Genomic DNA, 20,665 nt, shown 5'->3' on the forward strand with positions numbered 1-20,665 from the left:
TGTTTGTCTTCTCGTGAGATTACCCGGTTCCAGGCATCGCGTTGCAAACGCAGCTGTTCATTAAGCGCCCCACGAAACAGAGGCAAGACTTTCGATGTTTGTCTTTTCTTGAGATTAAAGGACAGCGCCTAGAGATTTACTGCGTAATGCTTGGAGCACCAGACGCAGGCACTGCTCTGAATTCTCAAGTTGCCGTGCCTTATCGAAGAATTTAATTTTACCGCCGCATGGATATAACTCGAAATATTAGCGATCTTATCTTAAAGAAGCCACTTGTTAAATGACGACATATAACTTAAAAGAGATTTACAAAGTTTGTAGTACCGGATGACACCAAATTAAAGCGTTATACAGTTGAAACGTCGAGTAAAAATATGTCTGACTACATTTCATCAGCATGAGTTCTTGAAAGATTATGAATGTGAACGTACCACAGTTCACATTCTCTCACGGATGAAACATGCTAAAAGCAATCGATAACAATCTTTGCCAGTCGGTGGCCAACGACGATACAGTTAGTATACCTTCGCACCTACAAGCATTCAAAGATAGATAGCAAGCACTAGATTGGTATATGATTGAATCTAACTAAAGGCTCTTCGGTTCTCTAACCTAAAAGATGGTTCTCATATAATGTTACACACAGTTTCAATACTGAATAAGATTACTTGAAGTCTCGTATTTAATTTCAAACCATTCATTTTAAAGATATTACAGTTAATTTTTCCGTCGATACTTGGCAGAACATGATAATAATACCAAAAAGGAAAGCACTTACAAATGTTCTAAGAAACTATATTTATTGGATCATGAACCGGCTTTCGGTTTCTTAGTCCACTTCAGGTGACAACTAAATGACACAAACAACAGATAAACATGATGTTCGACTTACACAGACATTATTTGTACATAGGACACAAAAATGACAAAGTGTCTACATGGAAAAACATTACAATAAATACATTGACTGAAGAAGGGAATAAACAAAGCACTTATGTGAACATAAATTAAAAGAAAAATATAAGAAATAAAATGAATTTACAGTTTGAATCTAGTATTTGTAACGAAAACAGGTCTGTAGTGGCGAGTTTTTTTTGCGAAATTGTATAAAATATTGCAAATATATGGAATTTTGCAACAGACTTTGTAACTACTGAGTGGTTGCTGTTGGCTGGCGTACAGACGTGGTGTAATTTTATTCATTTTTTCGTACAATATCATCTATCTGGACAGAGTTATAGATATTGCTGGAAGCGATCTGTTTGACGGTTTATAATTCTATTTGAAAGGCTGATTTGAATAATGGAATAGGTAGGAGGCAATGCGCCATTTAATTGGAAACTGAAATTTGTGACTTTGTGGATGCTTGGAGCTTTCTGGTATTATCAGCAGCTATGCTTTTCCTGTAAATCATAAATACATGTTTTCTTGTACTAATATATATAAAAGTCTTATAAATTTATAGTACAGTCTCCCAGCTCCATTGTAAACTGAATTTTCTGATTTTGTGAGGTTAAATGCTGTAGTAATGTATGTAATTGCCTAGTGATTCCGGTTCACAACGGCAGCACATCAGCGAAATATCTGAACCAGTACTTAATTTTACAATTCAGTGATTCCTTCTATAAGAAAATTTGTTTGAAAACGTCCATGAAAATACTTGCTTTGTAACTGGCGTAATTCGATTTTACACACGTTTGAGCAGCATCGATTATGTAATGTAATTCTGCTTGTTTTTATGAAAACACTGTGTCGTCTTAGTACCTTCGGTACAAACGATGTCTATGTAAATCGAACATCGCAATTATCTGTGTATGCGACATTCCCTTGTACCTGGTGATGCCGAAAGCCGGTTAGTGGCCAAATAAATATAATTTTGCAGAACATTAGGAAGTGTTTCCCTTTTGAATAGTACAGATTTATTCCGTGAATTGTCATCATATGATTTAACGTTTCACTTTATGTTTCCCGTTTACAAACGGTGCATACCGTTGCTAAACTTTGTTGGTAGTCAGAACCATTTATTATTCGTGGTAAGGTATTGTAGGGAAATCACTGAAACCCGATTTAGAAGCAATATACCACTTCGTGATAAACAGTTTTAAGGAAAAGATCTGAGATTCTTTCAGATTGTGGTGGGATGCTCCGATTCCACAACTGCTATTTCCTTGGTATAATGGAAGAAATTCATCATTCAAGAATGAAATAATTTTAATTCCATAAAGCTTTCTGAGAATTACATCTCCATTTTCAAAGCAATTAGAAACGAGGCAAAGGAACTGTGTAAATCGTTACGTCTAAAAGTAAGATAGTTAAATGAGAACATACAATGGCTGATTTTTTACCTGCAGGAAGAACTATCAACTTCATTCATTTTGGAGTGTACAAGTAGTGTAGTAACGTAGAGCTTTGTTATGTCAGTTAAAAGCGACAACTTCTTGAAGTGACTAACCTATATCAAACGAAACAGATACAGAAGGATTTAGATTGTGACGCCTGGATTTCAATACAGAATGATACTTTTGTTAATATCAGTTACTTAAAATATCAGCTTAATAAAATCATGGATTACTTTCCATGCACGCTGTGTATATAAATCTACAGATTCGTATCTCTAGGTGGAAGGAAGGAAGATCAGAATTTAGCGTCCGATCGACAACGCGCTCTTTACAGACGGAGCACAAGCTCGGATTACGAAAGGATGGGGGAGGAAATCAGCCTTGCCCTTATCAAAGCAACCATCGCGCCGTTTAATGGAGCCATTTACGGAACGTAACCTGGATGGCTGGACGAGAATTTGAACTGTCGTTCTCCCGAATGTGACGCCATTGTACGTACCATTGCGCCACCTTCTTCGGTTCCAAATAGCATTTGCTACCATTGGATATGCATGACGGGAGAAATCCAGTCAGGTTTTGTTTTGGTAATATTATGTTAATTTTTTACGTTTTTCATGCTGTCATCCTCATGTAAACTCGATGTAACCAATTTCTAGTTACATGTTGTCCGTATATATGCAACAAGCACTCGTGTGGAGGGGGCTCCGTTTTTTCAGCCCAAAATATTTATATAACGGCAGAAAACCTCTGAGCATCTTGACGAGACGACCAGGCAAACGTACTATTTATTGTCCAGGGATTTTGAAAAATTTGGTAAACAATAATATGTTACGTAGATGGGAAGCACACAACAAACTTCCTAAATAAACACTTGCGTTAAAATCGCAAATTGAAAAAGCCACTAGTCCGGTTCAGCTATAAGCGTTGCAATATCTACAGCTAAGATGAAGAATAGCTAAAGGTACAAGTGGACTTAAACTAAAAAAGATACAATGGTACTACAAGCGTTTCGACCAAGCTGTACATAATATTCTTTAGTGCTAGCATGGTCACGTAATTAACGCGTCTGGCTGCGTTCGCTAGGCGTACAGATATTTCCTGGCTCGTATAACTGTCATCCCAGAACTCACATTGTCCCAGTTAACAGGCTTTAACGTAGCGATGAAAACATTTTGCTGTCAAAGCTCACACAAACGTAAGCCATAGAATACGTCTGCCTTAGCTAGACATAGTGGAAGAGAAAATAGTGATAGACACCAGGATTTAGCAGAGTAAATGGAAAGAAAAAGCATTAAATGTTCTTTTGCTTGTATCCGTACGGAAAGGTGAAATACGAAGCTTACCTCCGTTATATTATAGAAAACTTTAATCTGTATTTTTGGATGAGTTATAGTTATTTCCTGTATGAAATGTGAAAACTGCTGTATCTGATGAGACCTTTCCTTGTCACTCTCTGTGAGAATGTTACCTGAAGCACGACTATAAACTCACAAAGGGAGAGGAAATAAGTTTTGTAGCAAACTAAATCATGTAAGTAAATTATGCTTACACGTTTGAGGTCATGCATTTTCTTCCAGTACCGTCCCAAATATGTAAGTAATAGCCTTACTAGATGACATAGTTTAGCCCGTCACTTTGGTTTTCTAAGGCGGGGCGTTACGCTGAAGCATCATTGTCTACTGTGTTGTCTCGCTGTTGATTCGATAAACACGTCTTTTCACATATGACGTTTCTGTCACGTAGCCCTGCTCATTCCACATCGCAAGGAAAAAGTTAGACCCTAGAATCAGGCATCTGTTGAGTTTTTTAGTTTTCAGGAAGGATGTCTGGTAACCAACGATAACCTAAGGTGTAATAAAATTTTAGTTATAGTCTCATGCGAAACGCTCCGATATATCTAATGAAAATTGTCTAACTGTGGAGACATCGTGAAGCGCCGGTGTTCACGAATGTTTTTGCCATTTTTCTACATCCGTTCGATGGTGACTACGATCAAACAACCACATCATAACACTAGGTAATCGATTCTTATACAAACGGCATCACTGTGGCTCCATATTTTCACTCATCGCTTATGATCCACATGCAGCCCAAATTTCGAGATGAATGCCGACATTAGAGATCTTTTGCCATTATAATAAAGAAAAGATTTCATATATGTCACGATTTACAGTTGCAACATACATTATAAAGTGCTACTCTAAGCGATCGAGTAGTAATGCGTGAAATATTACGTAATACAAAAAGCTTCTTAACTTCCTTGGTAATGTTAACCATCGAGAGGAAACGAAAATATGAAATAAGAGTAAGGCATTCGAGCAGTATATATTGTTTTTTCATTAACTAGTGCGAGAACGTCTATATGCAAAGATAACATGTTATGTGAAACTGCATCTATTGTAAAAGTACTTCAGATAATAGAGTTAAATTGTAGTTTGACTGTACGAGAGAATGAATCGTAACACAGAGGAACTGAACAAGATTTAATAACATTACTTCCTGTTGTTCGTCTACAGAAACATTCTTAGTAATTTATACCAACAGCATACTATACAATATTGTCAGGAAGGTTATCGATAATTAGGTGGACAAAAAGACTTGCGCAAGGCGACAGAGAACTCTCACACTAGTGAGTGTCACCGACAACACGAAGGGGCAGACGGTAAGGCCCGATATGATTGCTGCTGATACATCACAAGAGCTCATTTCTACTTCTGTAATTCTCTTACCCTGTCGGTCATTGAGAACAGACGTCGTGAGGTTGTATGCAAGGCTAAAACACCCTAAAAGGAGTGAGCAAAGCGTCACGCTCGAATTTGAGTTCTCCCAGGGTTACGGAAGTCGATCCATATTAGAAGTAAATGTGCTCTTCATGTTTTAGAAACACCTAGTATGTGTGTAGCAGAGCACCGCATATTTGCATCTGACGCCTATGTGTAAAGTGGTGACTATGCCGCGGCAGCTCAGTAGCTTTTTGGGTATATTTCTGCCTTGGGCGTCGTGATACCGATCCTAGCCGCAATGCAATCCTCAGGCAGGTTCATTGTGTAATAACAACGAGAAGTACTATGAAGGGGACGCGACCTGTTTCTAAAGGTTTCATAAGGGTATGACAAGCAATCATTCGGAACTCACGGGGCTCTACAGGAATTAAGATTACGCTTAAGACGTGTATCAGGGGCATAATTTTGCGACAGGATTTATATTCTCATCCATACACGTTGCATTTTGTTTAACAATTTTCACCAACAGTTGACGAGCAAATAGGGGATTAACCATTTGAATGAAAGTGCTTCAATGAATTTCTAGAAGTTACCGAGATGTTTTATTGAAGTGAAGAAGTCAATAAACCAAATTTACGTTACTGAAGCATTGAGAAAGGTCATAAAGCTTACAAGAAACGTCAGCATTAAGAGCATGTAACTGAACGGTTTTTCAACTGATTTTCTTGTCATCATAGCAGGTGAAACGGGCATCAAGTGTTACTTTATGCTTGAATGCCAAGAGCCTCTTGCGTCCGCATACGAGAAGATATCGTCAGCTCACTAGTTAAAATGTGTATATCCAACGCAGTTCACAATCGTCAGTGGACGAGTACCCAAAAAACACAGTTTCATGTTATCGCGATATCCTTCCGCAAGTTAAATCCCGCGATGTGTCCATTTGCGATGGTATATGCGTTATAAGGAAACCTAAAATCACATATCTCTACTTACAATACCCGCATCTTAGCCGAGCAAGAGGTGGCAGTTAATTAGGGGGTGTCAGAAACTGGTCGTGTGATGTTGGATCAAACATTTGTTGACTTACAGAAAAATGCTTGAAAAACTGTCTTCAACAAGAAGGATACGACCGGTTTAATTTTAGCCTGAAATATCTATAAGAATCAAAATGACATTTATATAGGAAAGATTTTGTGTACTAAAATTACGTTTTCATTAAGTTTGTCTTCGGTCACACTACGCATTGTATTTTGTTCCGTAAAGCGTCAGTTTGTGTAGAAAAAACCGAATAATAGAACGGACGCGAAAAAAAGAAATTGCATTTCCGTCCGGGTCAGAGATTTTCCCTGCTCGAGGACCGAGTGCTGTGTTATCCTTACGTTCGTGTCGTCAGAAGTGGCGTTTCACTATTTAGATGGTTGAATTGGTGAGTCCCGAACGCTAATAACTTAAACATACATACATAGGCCTACACTGACGAAAAGCTTTGCAACACCAAGAAAAATTTCATGTAGATAATGAAACGTCGAGAACACATTTGCTATCGGCCATATTACGCAATCTCGTTCAAACTCAGTGAGTTGCTGATAATGGTGTATTTGTCGTCTTATAGGCATTTTTGACTAACATCATTTCACCACATCCACTCTCAAAGGCAACGAACTAACAATCACGACCATTAATGCGTGTGTTTAAAGCAAATCTTAGTTGAATCCTCATAGTGGTGGTACTCTTATGCGGCTGTTCGAAATTTTGATACGTAGATATCATGTTTCAGATGTAGAAACACTTCTGCCAACTCATTCTTTGTGTTGCGATATTTTTGCCGTCTTGTACTTACGGAATACTACAGAGGAGGGAGAATGTAGAAATCACGTTCATCTGCAGACCGGGTAGGAGGGAGTACTGATCCACAACGGCTAATATCTTTGACACCCAACTACAGTTCGTAAATGGAAAGATGCATTGTAAAGCAACAATCTCTGTGTTTTAGTTGCTTTATGTTGTTGGAATGAAATCTCCTGTCAATGCCACCCTCCTATTGTCTACACACATTTTAGTTAATCATTTATTTGTAATGTTATCTGAATTTGCCATGTTGTCTGAGTTTATCATGCTCTCTGAATAACTGTCTGAATTTCAAAACAGGTAAATAACTGCCAACTATAGTGCCAACATGTGTCGCACTTCCCCAAACCAAGATACTGCCTGTACTCACATCTACACGCATCAGCTGTCTGTGAAGTGAGGTGAATAGTATGTAGTACTCCCGTTAGTGCCATGTGTTAGGGTTTCCTTCGCTTCCACTGGCGTGTGGAGCACGGGATGAACGACTGCCTAAATGCCACTGTGCGCCCTGTCGTTAGTCTAATGTTGCCTTCACGGCGACTGTAGGAACAATAATTTGGGGCTGTAGTATATTCCTTAATTCCTCAGTCGGAAGAGGTTCTAGATACCTTTTACACAGGCTTTCGCCGGAACGTTGACATCTACCTTCAAATGTCTGCCAGTTCAGGTTATTTAAAATTTGCATAACTCTCTCCTGTGTGTCAAACAAACTTGACACATCGTTCCGCCCCTGTGTTCAGTATCCTTTGTCACTTTATTTGGTAAGGATTCTATACACTTGAGCAGAATGCTGGGATGTCTCGACCAAGAGTTTTGTAAGAACTGTCCTACTAAAGTCTGTCATTTGTTTTTCATATGACTGAGTCTATGTGATTATTCCACTGCATTTCGCCGCGAATCTTTAATTCCAACTGTTAATATGAACTGAATGATTTGAATTTTCACTTATTGACACTTTAACCATAGGATATTAAGCTTCTGTGCTTTGATACGATTTCTGAATGCTTAAATAAATTAAGTGAGCGCAGGCATTTGCCAACAGGGGAAGAGTCAAGTGAGTGAAACATGTGAAATAAAGAAAAAGTTTCGTACGACATTTCACCGGTCTGCAGTATTAATGAAATTAATTTAACCAGTCCCTATAACACTTTGAACCTATGAAAATCGGCTCTACTCTGGGGTGTAGTGGTGTATAATTGTGCAGTTTTCTCAGACGATACTTTATGTTAGATAGGTGCATAATTCGCAGAAAGTCTGATGTTAATATTGTAGAACAGGTCATTGATGTAGGAAGGGCGTTCAATAAGTCATGCAACACATTTTTCCTTGCCCAATTTTGGTTGAAATAAATGCAAAATTGGTTGTGGTACATCATGGAATATTTCTGCTTCACCCCCTATAGTTTCATGAAGTTGCAGGTGGCGGGGCTGAAAGTAGTCTTCAAAATAGCGCCAGCAACGGAGGTGCGTTCGAACCAAACAGCTGTCTGTAAGTTGCTTTTGGCGGAACACCAAAGCATCATACATACTCATCGGCCCATGTAGAACGCCTACGGAGATTTGGCACTGATCAAAAGCACGGTAGCTCGTTGGGCGAGGCGTCTGTCATCATCAGAAAAAGGCTGTACAGCATGTTCAATCTCCCAAGTGCCAGCTGGCCGCAAGCAGCTGTTAAAATTGAGTAAACGACTTCGCACGTTCGTTGCTACTGAAATGCAAACGAACTTCTGCTAGCCCATTACAATGCAAGGCCTCACACAAGTCAACGCATCCGAGGGGAGCTCACAATACTTTACTAGACTGTTAAACTTTATACACCCAACAGGATCTTGTATCTTTCGACTTCCATGCGTTTGGTCCAATGAAGGATGCTCTCCGCGGGAAGTTGTACTTGGATGATGGGGATATTATTGATGCAGCAAGACGTTGGATCCGAGGTCGCCAATACAGTGATACTGTGCGGGCACACACGTCCTCCTGACAACTTGACGTGAGGCCGTCGTATTGAACGGAGATTACATGAAAAAATAGGTTCTTGTAGTTGCAAGAGTTGCGAAATAAATGGTATATTGCAATTCTGAGTAGAGCCAACCTACTTTCATCAAAAAAAGTTTTGGACTGCTTACTGAACGCCCCTCATATAACATGAACTACAGTGTTCCTAACACTTTTCCCTGGAGCATGCCCGAACTTACATCTACATCTGTCCCTGACTCTCCATTCAAGATAATTTCGTTTTATGTCTGATATAATCAATCATACCAGAATAAGCGTTGGTGTGATAATGAGTCAAATAATTTTCTGATGCGAAGGTATTTTGCAACAAACTGATGGGTGTATGAATACTTTCTTGATCATTGCATACTGAAATGACCCAATTGCCGGTCTCATGGATAAGATGTGGCAGTGAGCCGGATGACAAAACAGTTACCTTCGTTTTCAAATCTGTAGTCGAAATGAGTACTCAGGTATCAGTCAGTAAATGTTGGGGAATTATGGACCACCTGTCATAGTAACGACATGAGTTCACCATTCTGTTTAAATTCTGGTGCTGTACAAACTCCAGGATAGTAGCTTTAATCTGCCTTCATATGTGAGAATAGCCAAGGTGACTGACTTCAAAGAAAGCTGCTGTGCCTTCTTTCATTTGACTAAAATCCACGAACCGAAACCTTTGCTGGTAATAAGCTGCTGGAGATGGGAAAGCATCTTACCAAAAATCTGTCAGCACACCAAATTAGCTTATTTTCAGTACCCGTTTCATATCTTCTTAAATACAGCCGTGGCGTCAAACATGATAGACGATTTTAAGTAACGGATGGACATGAATTATTAGTGCAATTTATGAGAGATATCGGTCACACTCCGCTTGCATGTACACAGATGCCTCTAAGAAGCGGGAGTAGGATACGCTTTGTTTCGGTCCCTCTAACGGCGTTTATCAGATGACTGCATTACCATCTAAAATCTCTGTCTACTGGTAGTATAGGAGGCCATGTGTTATAGAATATATGCACTTAATCTCATATTAACACTAATGGACTCGCTAAGCGTTTTGTTGATGTAAAAACCCAAAAATCGACAAGCAGACTAACATATATACTCTGCGTTTGTTAAAGATTATCAAAGAACTAAGAAAAAAATGAAGTAGGTGTGCATACGTTATGGATAAAATGGTGTCAGAGAATTTTCTATTTCAAAATAAATATACTATTTTGTGGAAGTTGTGATCAGGATCGGAACAATAAATTACAGGTATACACAAGGAACGATATGAAGTGTGTACAGCACATTGGTTGCAAGTGGTTTTCTCTTAACAATAAGTGTTACCTCATTACTCTGTGGATTCGCTTTAAATAAGTATAGTTCGGATACGAAAAACTTAAAATATTCTGACACACAGTTCAAAACTTTGTTCTATAAGTCTTTCTTGTTTAAGTAATCTTATGCTGACAGTCCAATCTTGGGAACAATGGGTCGTATCTTTACACACTTTAAAAAATAACAAATTATATTTGTAAATGAATACTCAAACTATTGTAGCCTTTAAATGATTTCGTGACGCCTTAAACTGACGTTCTCTTCATTTTATCTACGATTGTGCAATTTCGGAAGCATTATACACAGGATGCATTAGTATCACTTACAAGTTTAACATAGGAACAAGTCTTATTTCATTATATTCTAGCTGTTTAAAACTTACTTTATGGACTATTCGTGATATATGATGCCATCCTTGCACCTGTGAGTGAATGTAACTGTCATTAGTAAATTAGAAATAGTTTTTCGCTATTTTAGGAGTACAATACATTTGAGTCGTGATTGCAAAGCTCTTCTATACAAGGTCGAAGTTTTTAACGTACTTGCACTAGGAAGATCGCAATTATTTTACAGAATGTCGCTGTTTTAGCTACGTATGCCTCAGTTCTCAGTTATATTTAATTATGGTTTATCATTGATGTGAATATATCTGTCTGTTTTTTCCTTAAAACAACTCGAAAATATTTGTTATACTATTGTTGTGGGAGCACGTCATTTTTGAATAACTGTTACAAAGGCCTTGTATAAGACCACAGTACTCTGATGAAACAGTACTGAAAACCATTAAAATCATGTGTTACCTTCCATGACCTGCTTTCTTCTTGGGTGATCTTTTGCTTGACAGTCATATTCATAAATGCGTATAGTGATAAACATACTTTCTATCGTTCTTTAGGTTTCGTCGTAGAACTGTTAAATAGTTGTCCAGGAACTTTCAGTTTCTGGCATCTCTTTTTATTGAAAAATCTGTCTCATTAGTCTTTAAGATGGATGTAAATTTTAATTTCTTCCATCACACCCTTGATTTTGCCTTACTGTAACTTCTGTAATATTTGTAGCGATTCGTCAATATTAGGTATTTTGTGATTGGTGTCTTTTAAGTGTGCACAAAAGGTGGGTGGGTTATGGTCACTTATTGTCATGTGTTCTCTACCTCATCTGCTAACTTTCCTTCCTTTTTGTCCAATTTAAAACTTTGAGTATTTCAGTTTTCTTGTGTGTCTAAATAAAGTTACTTCATCCACCACACTGGCGTGTGCTTGACTGGTTTTTTTAAATGAATAATGTACCCTTTAAAATTATTTATAGCCACGTTTCGGAGACTTTTCCAATGTTTTATATTTTTTCAGTGCTCAGTCGATCAGTCTGTGCATCACTGATCTTCTATGCTCTCGGTTGGCATGATTGATTGTGCCGGTGGTTTACGAAAAATATCAAATGTGTGTCAGATATATCGCTTGAAATTTTTAAATCCAAAATGTTCATGCTCTTATTTGTTTCTCTTTCCTTAGTGAATTTATGTTTCTGATGTTAAGCTCGTAAATGATACTGATGCATACAATGTGCAACGCTCTCTTTATAGTTACTCGGAAATAGCCTAAGGCCGAAACTGTGCAGTCCTACATTGAGTAAAGGAATTGTCAGATGAAGCCATCACGAAACCATTCAAAAACTTCATCCCAGCTGCGGACTCTATCACATTGAAGATTATGTTGCACCTTTGCATACTTTTTAAAGTTCAGAATTTAAATTTGGATACGAAAACTCAAACTATATTGAATAAGACGCTCCATATGAAATACCTACATCTACGGTTACAGCATTCTCCGAAAGGTAACTAATGATATGTGGCGGAGGTTACTTCTGTTGCCACTAACTGATCTCCCCCTTACTCTGTTCCATTGGCGAATGGCGCGTGGGAAGAATGGAGGTCGGTAACCCTCTGCATGTCCTTATGGGGGTGTACCATACCCAATCCTAATCTTCTTCTGCCAACTTAATTCAGCTCAGTGTTTGAGTCTGTTCAACTATGACAGTGCTGGCTACATAGACGATGTTTCCTAAGACTGAAATAAGTGAGTGTTGAAAAATTGTTTGGTGAAATGCGATTTCCGCTGTCATATGGAACTCACGCCATTTAAGAGAGACATTTTGCCTTGTGCAGACATCTACAACCCTATAGAACTCGTCTATGCCGTGTTGGGCACGTCCTCACGTGGCGAGGCCGTTATGTTGCAGAGACGGAGCTGCCGGGGCAGGCGTACAAGGCGCTGCAGCAGTACAACATCGTGGTGGAGGCGCGCCCTGTCAACGTGGACTCCTCGGCGCAAACCGTCCTCTACAGCGCCGTCAACACCTTCCCCATGACGGTGAGCACCCAGCTAGGCGTTCACAGAGCTGCCTGGTTCGGTTGCAAAGCCTGTACACTACTTAACTGAAGTAGCACAGATTTCTCTCATTAGCAAGACCGGGAGGCATAGGCCCTTCATCCATAAAACTTTCTTAAGGCCACATATTGAAGTTATGTGAACTATGGATCCAGTGAATTTTGTTTCAAGACGACTTCTCACCTGAATATATCCTTATGCACAACAAAGAATAACAAATGCAACGAAATAATACAACAAACCCTTTTTTCCCACGGAACAAGGTAAAGAACAATGCACAAAAATAAAGATGGTAAATACAATAGAGAAAATTGCTGTATGCCGCTTTTTCTAATACTGATACTGGAGTACTTGTAACAAAAGGCTCGATGAAAATTATTCTTAAATTGGTTTAATGATGACTTTATCACAGTAACGACGTCACAAACAGGAAGTTTCAGCAGTTTGTGATGCTTTAAACGGTAGCGCCGATCTACGGAAATGTGAGTGTGGTAACTGGCAAATTATTTGACTTTGAGAGCTGCCTTATATCCTTGGACTAGAAAGCACTGTTTGAGGTGTGGAGGATGTGATGCGATTAATATATGTAGTAGTCGTCCTAAAAGGGCATGGAAAGTGAAGGATGAAGCAAAACTTGCCGTTGTACAGAAGATTCTCACGAAATGACCGGCTTCGCTTCCGTAAGTTCTGGTTCGAATGAATGATATTTGTTATCCTCTAGAAAATCTATTGCCGGCCGGTGAGGCCGTGCGGTTCTAGGCGCTTCAGTCTGGAACCACGAGACCGCTACAGTCGCAGGTTGAATTCCTGCCTCGGGCATGGATGTGTGTGATATCCTTAGGTTAGTTACTTTTAAGTAGTTCTAAGTTCTAAGGAACTGATGACATCATATGTTAAGTCCCATAGTGCTCAAAGCCAGTTTGAAAATCTATTTCTCAGCCGTCTGTGAAGAGAAAGGTCATTTTAAAGATGCATGTTGGTTCTGACGTAGACCATACTTACGATTGCTCATTCATTATTATATTCACACAATAGGACAATGCTGTGTATCTATTTCACAGAATTTTATGGGTCAAGTTGCCTCCACTAGTCCATCTCTGACTCGACAAACGCTTGTCCGCGCAACCGTTCCCAACGACATATTTTCCGGATTTACTTGCCGCATGCATACTTCGTACATGGTGCGGGTTACAAACAGCAGGACAGAGATGAGGCACAGATAATGTCATATGCTGATCCCTTTTCCTTGCTTAAAGCCTAGTTAGTTTGTGTAAATAGCACAGTTTCTGTTCGAAAGGTTGTAAGGGGAAAATATAGGGTTTAACGTCTACAGGACGACCAAGTCATTAGTGGTGGCCAAGCATTGGATAGTTTACGGATAGGATGGGTAATCGACCGTCACCAGTGAAAGTGAACCATGCCAGCATTTTACTCTATGTAGGGGAATCACAGGTTTCGTAAACCCTCGTCGCCAGTTTTCAAAAGGTCTCGTCGCTACCGCTGCGGAGGACGAGTTGCCACTGCTGTTATGGTAGGCCGAGTTTGTGAGCCCGTGAAATGGCTTCTGGTGCAGTACACCGCTAAGACAGTTTCTCCCAGTCACTTATTACACAGCTAAGCCTCAGGGTCAGGTAACAGAAAGGAAAGTTCTACAACACTCCAACAAATCAGTAACAAAATCACGCAAATGAGTTAAAAAGGTTTCCTTATGTTCGTGACTTGTCAAATGATGAAGTCTACAACACTGCATGTACGAGATAACACAACAGAAGGGCCTGAATGGCTAAGAACACATAATCGAAGGTAAACTTCGCAGTACCTAGCAAATGCAATTTACAACAACTCTCTGTTCACTAAACGACGTTCCCTGTCTAAGTCGGCCCTGGGCGATGATTTACAACAAAGTGGGCAAGACCTGCTCTTCTCTCTTCCGAGTAGGCTTCTGTCCGTTGTCGTCCGGTCATTGGCGGATAGTATTCGGCCGGCAATTGACCGAGGCGAAGTCGTTGTCTTAGTCCTCAGCGCCGCCCGTGGCGCTCGTGGAACTCGCGCAAGTGGTGAGTCGCAATGGCATTGGCACCAGCTCGCATCTTCCCGCATGTGGTGGTTTTGCACTGGCTGTGTCTTGTTCGGACGACAGAGCAACAGGAAGCTTCAGGAAGAGTTCAAAAATGGTTCAAATGGCTCTGAGCACTATGGGACTTAACTTCTGAGGTCATCAGTCCCCTAGAACTTAGAACTACTTAAACCTAACTAACCTAAGGACATCACACACATCCATGCCCGAGGCAGGATTCGAACCTGCGACCGTAGCGGTCGCGCGGTTCCAGACTGTAGCGCAAGGTCACAGCATACATTTCGTGAAATTGTCCTGGGAGCTTGACGTTTCTCTAATATGCCTCAGTGAAATGCATCACCGGCTGATTGTTCCCATTTGTTACTTTACACCACTGCAGTGTGCTGTGATTAAGTCGTAACAGCTAGAAACTACGTTTGAAGAGATAAGAACCGACCCCAGCAATTATTCCGAATCACTTCTATTGTAGAGCTTCAGTCTACAAATAGGTTCGATGTTAACCTCTCTTTTGTGCTCACCTCTCGTAGAGACACTCAAGGTCCTCTGTTCTTAATGGGATACATTCCAGTGTCTGTTCTCCCCTCCAATGTCCATTGCCCCTGATGTCTAAAGTCATGTTCTGTCATGTTGCCCCTTCCTCTAGCCAATTTTTTCCACGTATTTCTTTCCTCGATGATTCTGCACAGGACTTTCTCATCTCACATCTCACCAATAAATTTTCAGCATCCTTTTGTAACATATCTCTTTTCATTTTTACCATAGCCTGACATTCGTTATCACACGAACGCCGCTGGCGTACATTCTCGGAGACTACCCCTCAAGTTATGGCCTATGGTTGATACAATACTTCGATTAAACTATGTGACTGACATGTCAGCAAGTAAATTGGAATGCGAGAACCACCACCCAGTCGTGGTTCTTTCTTGAGCGCCACGTTCTTGTTGCGTTGCATGTTTAAGAGATACATGTATACGCTCCATATTGAGCAGACACGGCGTAAAGACTATTTACAAACCGGCAAAGAAGGTCAAATAGTGTCTCAGATCGGAAAGGAGGAAAGGTATCCACTGGCAACGTCTGAAATACACCGAACACCATGTACACGTGGAAAAGTCTATGTTGAAATGACTGGACGATCTATGAACCCCAGGATCACCAAACAAAAGTGGGACTACAGGTTGGGGCAGCTAGAGAAATCGGCCGTGGCGGAGCACGCACTGTGTGAGACCGACCAAATAATATAATTCGCCGACACGGAAGTTCTTGCTGTAGAGAAGAGATATTACAGACGTTTGTTCAGGGAAGCTACAAAAATACACAAACAGGACAATAGCTTCAACAAGAAAGAAGAAAGCCTTAAGGTGAACGGATGGATTCGCGTGCTGTAGAGAATGGCGAATTGCAGATAGCAAGGGAGGAACCACAGCGGTTATGAGCATGGAAAAGCCCTCGGACGTTGGGGCGAAAGGGAGCATGACTATAGTTCACCACCAGCCACGGAGGATGAAGTTTTGACATTACCAATCACTCGTGATGGTGAAACGTCAGGAAAATTATTAAATAACCGTCGGCTGAGGAATGCGAGACAAGCCAATACGAGGGTTGTTAACAAGTGGCCACGAAAGCCTTCTCAGTCTCATACATGCGTAACCTTGTCGAGCATGGCTGTCTGCACAAGAAAACTGCCCCCTGCCACTGCAACCTGTCGATCACAAAGTTATTTTTTTCGAGATAGAGTAGACTTCCGTTGGCGGAGATTGCTCTCTATATGTGTGAAACTCAGCCTTTTAATGTCATCATATCTTCGTCCATCATGCGTTGTTTTACTTGCAAGGAAGCAGAATTCATGGAATTTATTATTTTCAGTAACATCAGCTTCGTACACTCGTACACTGACACGTTGATTACTTCATTGCGGTTATGTCTCACTCCTTGAAGCGAAAGTCCTTCGCTTGGTCCGCTTCGTAGTCCCAAGTTTTGATGTTACGACCGTACCCGTCTACCTCGGGGGCCAGTCGAGATGAGCGTAGTACCGGTTCGCAGGAGGCGGTTGTGCTGGCGCCGTGCTGGCCGTCCCCCGGCTCCTCTGACGCGTCGGCGCCGCTGCTGGCGCCCGCGACAGCCACAGCCGCCCCCGGCGGGCCGCCCCCCGGCGCCGCCCCCCTGGGCTCTGCGGCGGCATCCCCGCGGCTGCAGGACGCCGAGACCCAGACGGCGGCGACCCTGCTGCCGCTGCCGCTGCCGCTGCCCCTGCCGCTGGCGACGGCTGCAGCCGCCCCCGCGCCTGCCCCTGGCACCGCCGCCGCTGTTGCCGCCGCCGCCTTGGGCCAGCAGCACAAGGAGAGCACCGTGTAGCGGAACCAGGCGCACCGCATGCGCTGCCAAACACTCCGTCCTACAATGACACTGGTAGGCCACGGGCACCGCTATTAGTTGCAGTTATTTTGAGTCATCAGTCTACTGGCTTGATACGGCCCAGAACGAATTCCTCGAATTCCTTTCCTTTGCCAACCTCTCCATCTCAGAGTTACACTTGCATAGTACGTGCCCAATTCTTTGCTACATATGTTCCAGTCTCTTTCTGTACAGTTTTTCGCTCTACAGCCGGCCGGTGTGGCCGATCGGTTCTAGGCGCTTCAGTCTGGAACCTCACGACCGCTGTGTGATGTCCTTAGGTTTGTTAGGTTTAAGTAGTTCTAAGTTCTACGGGACTGATGACCTCCGATGTTAAGTCCCATAGTGCTCAGAGCCATTTGAACTCTCTACAGCTACTTCTAGTATCATGGACTCCCTACTATTCTGTCCCTTCTTCATCTCAGTTTTTTCCTTATATTTCTTTCCTCACCGATTCTGCGGAGAACCTCCTCATTGCAAACCTTATCAGCTCAACTAATTTTCATCATTATTCTGTAGCAGCACATCTCAAATGTTTCGAATCTCTTCCGTTCCGCTTTTTCTAGAGCCCATGTTTCACTATCACACCACGCTGTGCTCGAAACGAACATTCTCAGCTATTTTTCCCTAAAATTAAGGCTATGTTTGATAATAGTATACATCTTTCGGGCAGAAATACCCTCTATTCCAGTGCTAGTCTGCTTATTTCCTCCTTTCACCGTCCGTCATGAACTATTTTGCTGTCTAGATAACAGAATCCCTTAAGTTCATCTATTTTTTGATAATGTATCGTGATGTTGAGTGTCTCGATATTCTCATTTCTGCTACTTCTCAGTACGTTCGTCTTTCTTCGATTTACTCTCAATCCACACTCTATACTCGTCAGACTGTTCATTCCTTTCAACAGTTTCTGTAATTCTTCTTCGCTTTTACTGAGGATATCAATGTCAGCAGCGAATCTTGTCACTGAATTCATTTCGGTAGAAACTAGTTACCTAGCTGCAAGCTTTCAGCTACGATTAGTTCACATGTGCACAAAAATACTTACCGAACATCCCACATACCGTGAAATTATCATGAGGTCCTTCATTCAATCTTCAGATATACGTATTTCATACGAACGTGTGCTGCAAATAATGCCTCCGAATTTTTTATCATTCATCTCTACATGTTTTCAGCCTCCTGCTGCTATAGTGCTCTGAATTGCAGCATCTAGCATTGCGGTGTGGAACGTAACTTTGAGAGCTTCGAATTCGAAATCTGTCCATTCATAGAGCACCCTTTCCTTCAGCGTGACAATGCCAGACCACACACGAGTACTGCGACATCAACAATAACCCGACCGACGCCTTGGGTTCGCTGCCCTTGGTCATCCACCATAATGTTCAGACTTGGATCCGACTTTCATCTGTATCCAGAACTTAAAGAACATCTTCGATGTCTTCCCTTTGATTGTGATGAAACGGTACAAGCAGAGGCGAGGTTGTGGCTCCGTCAAGAAAGTGACGGTGTCAACAACCTGGTTTCTCGTTGGTGGAAATGACTTCGTTGCCAGGGTCACTACGTAGAGAAATATATTATGCACACCCAAGAATAAAAATATAGATGGTAATAACGTTTGTTTTGTTTAAAAATCTTTAAGAGTTTTCACGTAAGAAATTCGGGGGCATCACTTTTCAACACTCCCTTGTACACTACACAAATTGGTCAAGCAGAGTAATTGGAATTTCGGTTAAATCATTATATTTTCTACAGGAGGTAGCACTTTTAATACCTCTCAGTGATGAGGTGGTGATGAGATATTGAAGAATAATGTGTCCTGATGAAAATTGTTGCCTGTCATCTGTGAATTGTTTATGTGAAACACTTAGTCAACAGCTCGCAAAGCGAAGCATCTGAATGTATTGAACTATGTCGACGTATATCAGTCGAATCTCTTGTTTGCTGTCTACCAAACCATACAAACCTTTCAGATCTCTGTTTATCTCATCCTCGTAGTACACATTTGTGAAAAACCAGAAAAAGAACGTTGTGGTAGATATACAGAGTGTTTCACTGAATGTGTTTGCCCCTGTAAGTTACGAAATAATAGGCGACGGAAATATTTATTGCGGTTGGTCACCATAAGAAACTTTACACAGTCTTCGGAGCTATGAACATAGTTTATTGTGTTATTATCCAAAGAGTTACAGCAAGAAGATACCATTTCTTAAATGGAACAATAATTGTTTCTATCATGAACTGGAATCAGTAGCACCAGCTGTGTATACATCAATTAAAATTAAATTCCTATCACTTTTAGTTTGGGAGCTACAACCCTTCAAAGTTTCAGGGGCAGATACCACACACGCTACCAATAACGCAATGCGCCTTCTAAATGTGGTGCGGCCGAGTTGCAGGTGTCACGGAGCGAGAAGCTTCCTCGATGTGTTTTTAGACTGCCGAGTGTCGCCGCACTCGGCCGTATACCTGACGTTTGAGCCACACAAACAAAAGGGGCTCAATATACCACAGTTACCGACATCGGATGAAGATGGCACACACGAACAACGAGTACGTTGACATATTGCTGATGCTCGGCGAGTGAAGACACGATGCCACTGAAGCAGTCATGGCATACGCCGTGAGATATCCTAGGCGAAGAGCTCCGGCAGCAATTACGTTCTTACGTGCCGAACAACGATTTCGGGAAATAGGCAACTTGGTAATGCGCCGTAGTAACAGACGAAGAACTGCAAGATGTGAGGAGACGGAGGTGTTTGTTTTAGCTGCAGTACACCACGATCCTCATGTCAGCTTACGAGCCGTTGCTGCAGTCGTTGGTGTCAGTCTCTCATCTGTGTGGCATATAGTATCCGGCCATAGGTTTCACCCTTACCGCCTGTCACTGACCCAGGAGCTGCATGTGAACGATTTCCGTGCAAGAGTTACATTCTGTGAACGGGCCGTGCGTAATTTCACGCTGGAGTCTTTGCATGGTGTTATATTCTCTGATGAGTCCACGTTCACAGACTATGGTGCAGTGAATTGCCATAACGTGCCCTACTGGGCCGCAGACAATCCTCATTGTGTACGACCTGTCGACCGTCAACGTAGGTGGTCTATTACTGTATGATGTGGAATCCTTGAGGATGAAATCATCGGTCCACACTACTTCTCAGGTGAGTTATATCGCGTGATAATAGTCGACAGTTTGGGTGGTTTCCTTGAACATGTGTGTCTACACACAAGATTCCATATGTGGATACAGCACGATGGTCACCCAGCCCATTCTGCGCGTGCTGTTGTGGAAGAACTAAACAACAGCTTTGCAGGAAGGTGCTTGGGGCGCCATGGTCCTCATTCATGGCCCACAAGAACTCCCGATTTAACACCATTAGATTTATTTTTATGGGGATATCTAAAGGATCATGTTTAGATCACTGAGACCACATCCCCAGATGATCTAAAACGGCCCATCGAGGACGCATGTTGCTCCGTGACACCGGCGATGTTACATCTCGTCCGCAGATCCTTTAGAAGGCGCATAGCATTGTGCAGTCAGGAACACATATTTGAACATCTCACTTAAATCATT

General features: G+C 41.5%; 1 protein-coding gene across 1 annotated transcript in view; it reads left to right on the forward strand.

Annotated features, from left to right (window-relative positions):
• The window catches only part of LOC126453417 (neural cell adhesion molecule 2-like), a 581,048-nt gene extending 563,999 nt beyond the window's left edge, over window positions 1-17,049 (forward strand). Inside the window, exons 9-10 of the mRNA XM_050091127.1 lie at window positions 12,469-12,599; window positions 16,738-17,049. Of these exons, the coding sequence (XP_049947084.1) occupies window positions 12,469-12,599; window positions 16,738-17,049 (443 nt within the window). The remainder of the gene's footprint in view (window positions 1-12,468; window positions 12,600-16,737) is intronic.
• Window positions 17,050-20,665: the final 3,616 nt, after the last annotated feature.

The sequence above is a fragment of the Schistocerca serialis genome, chromosome 1, assembly GCF_023864345.2.
Source record: "Schistocerca serialis cubense isolate TAMUIC-IGC-003099 chromosome 1, iqSchSeri2.2, whole genome shotgun sequence".
Taxonomy (NCBI): Eukaryota; Metazoa; Arthropoda; class Insecta; order Orthoptera; family Acrididae; genus Schistocerca; species Schistocerca serialis.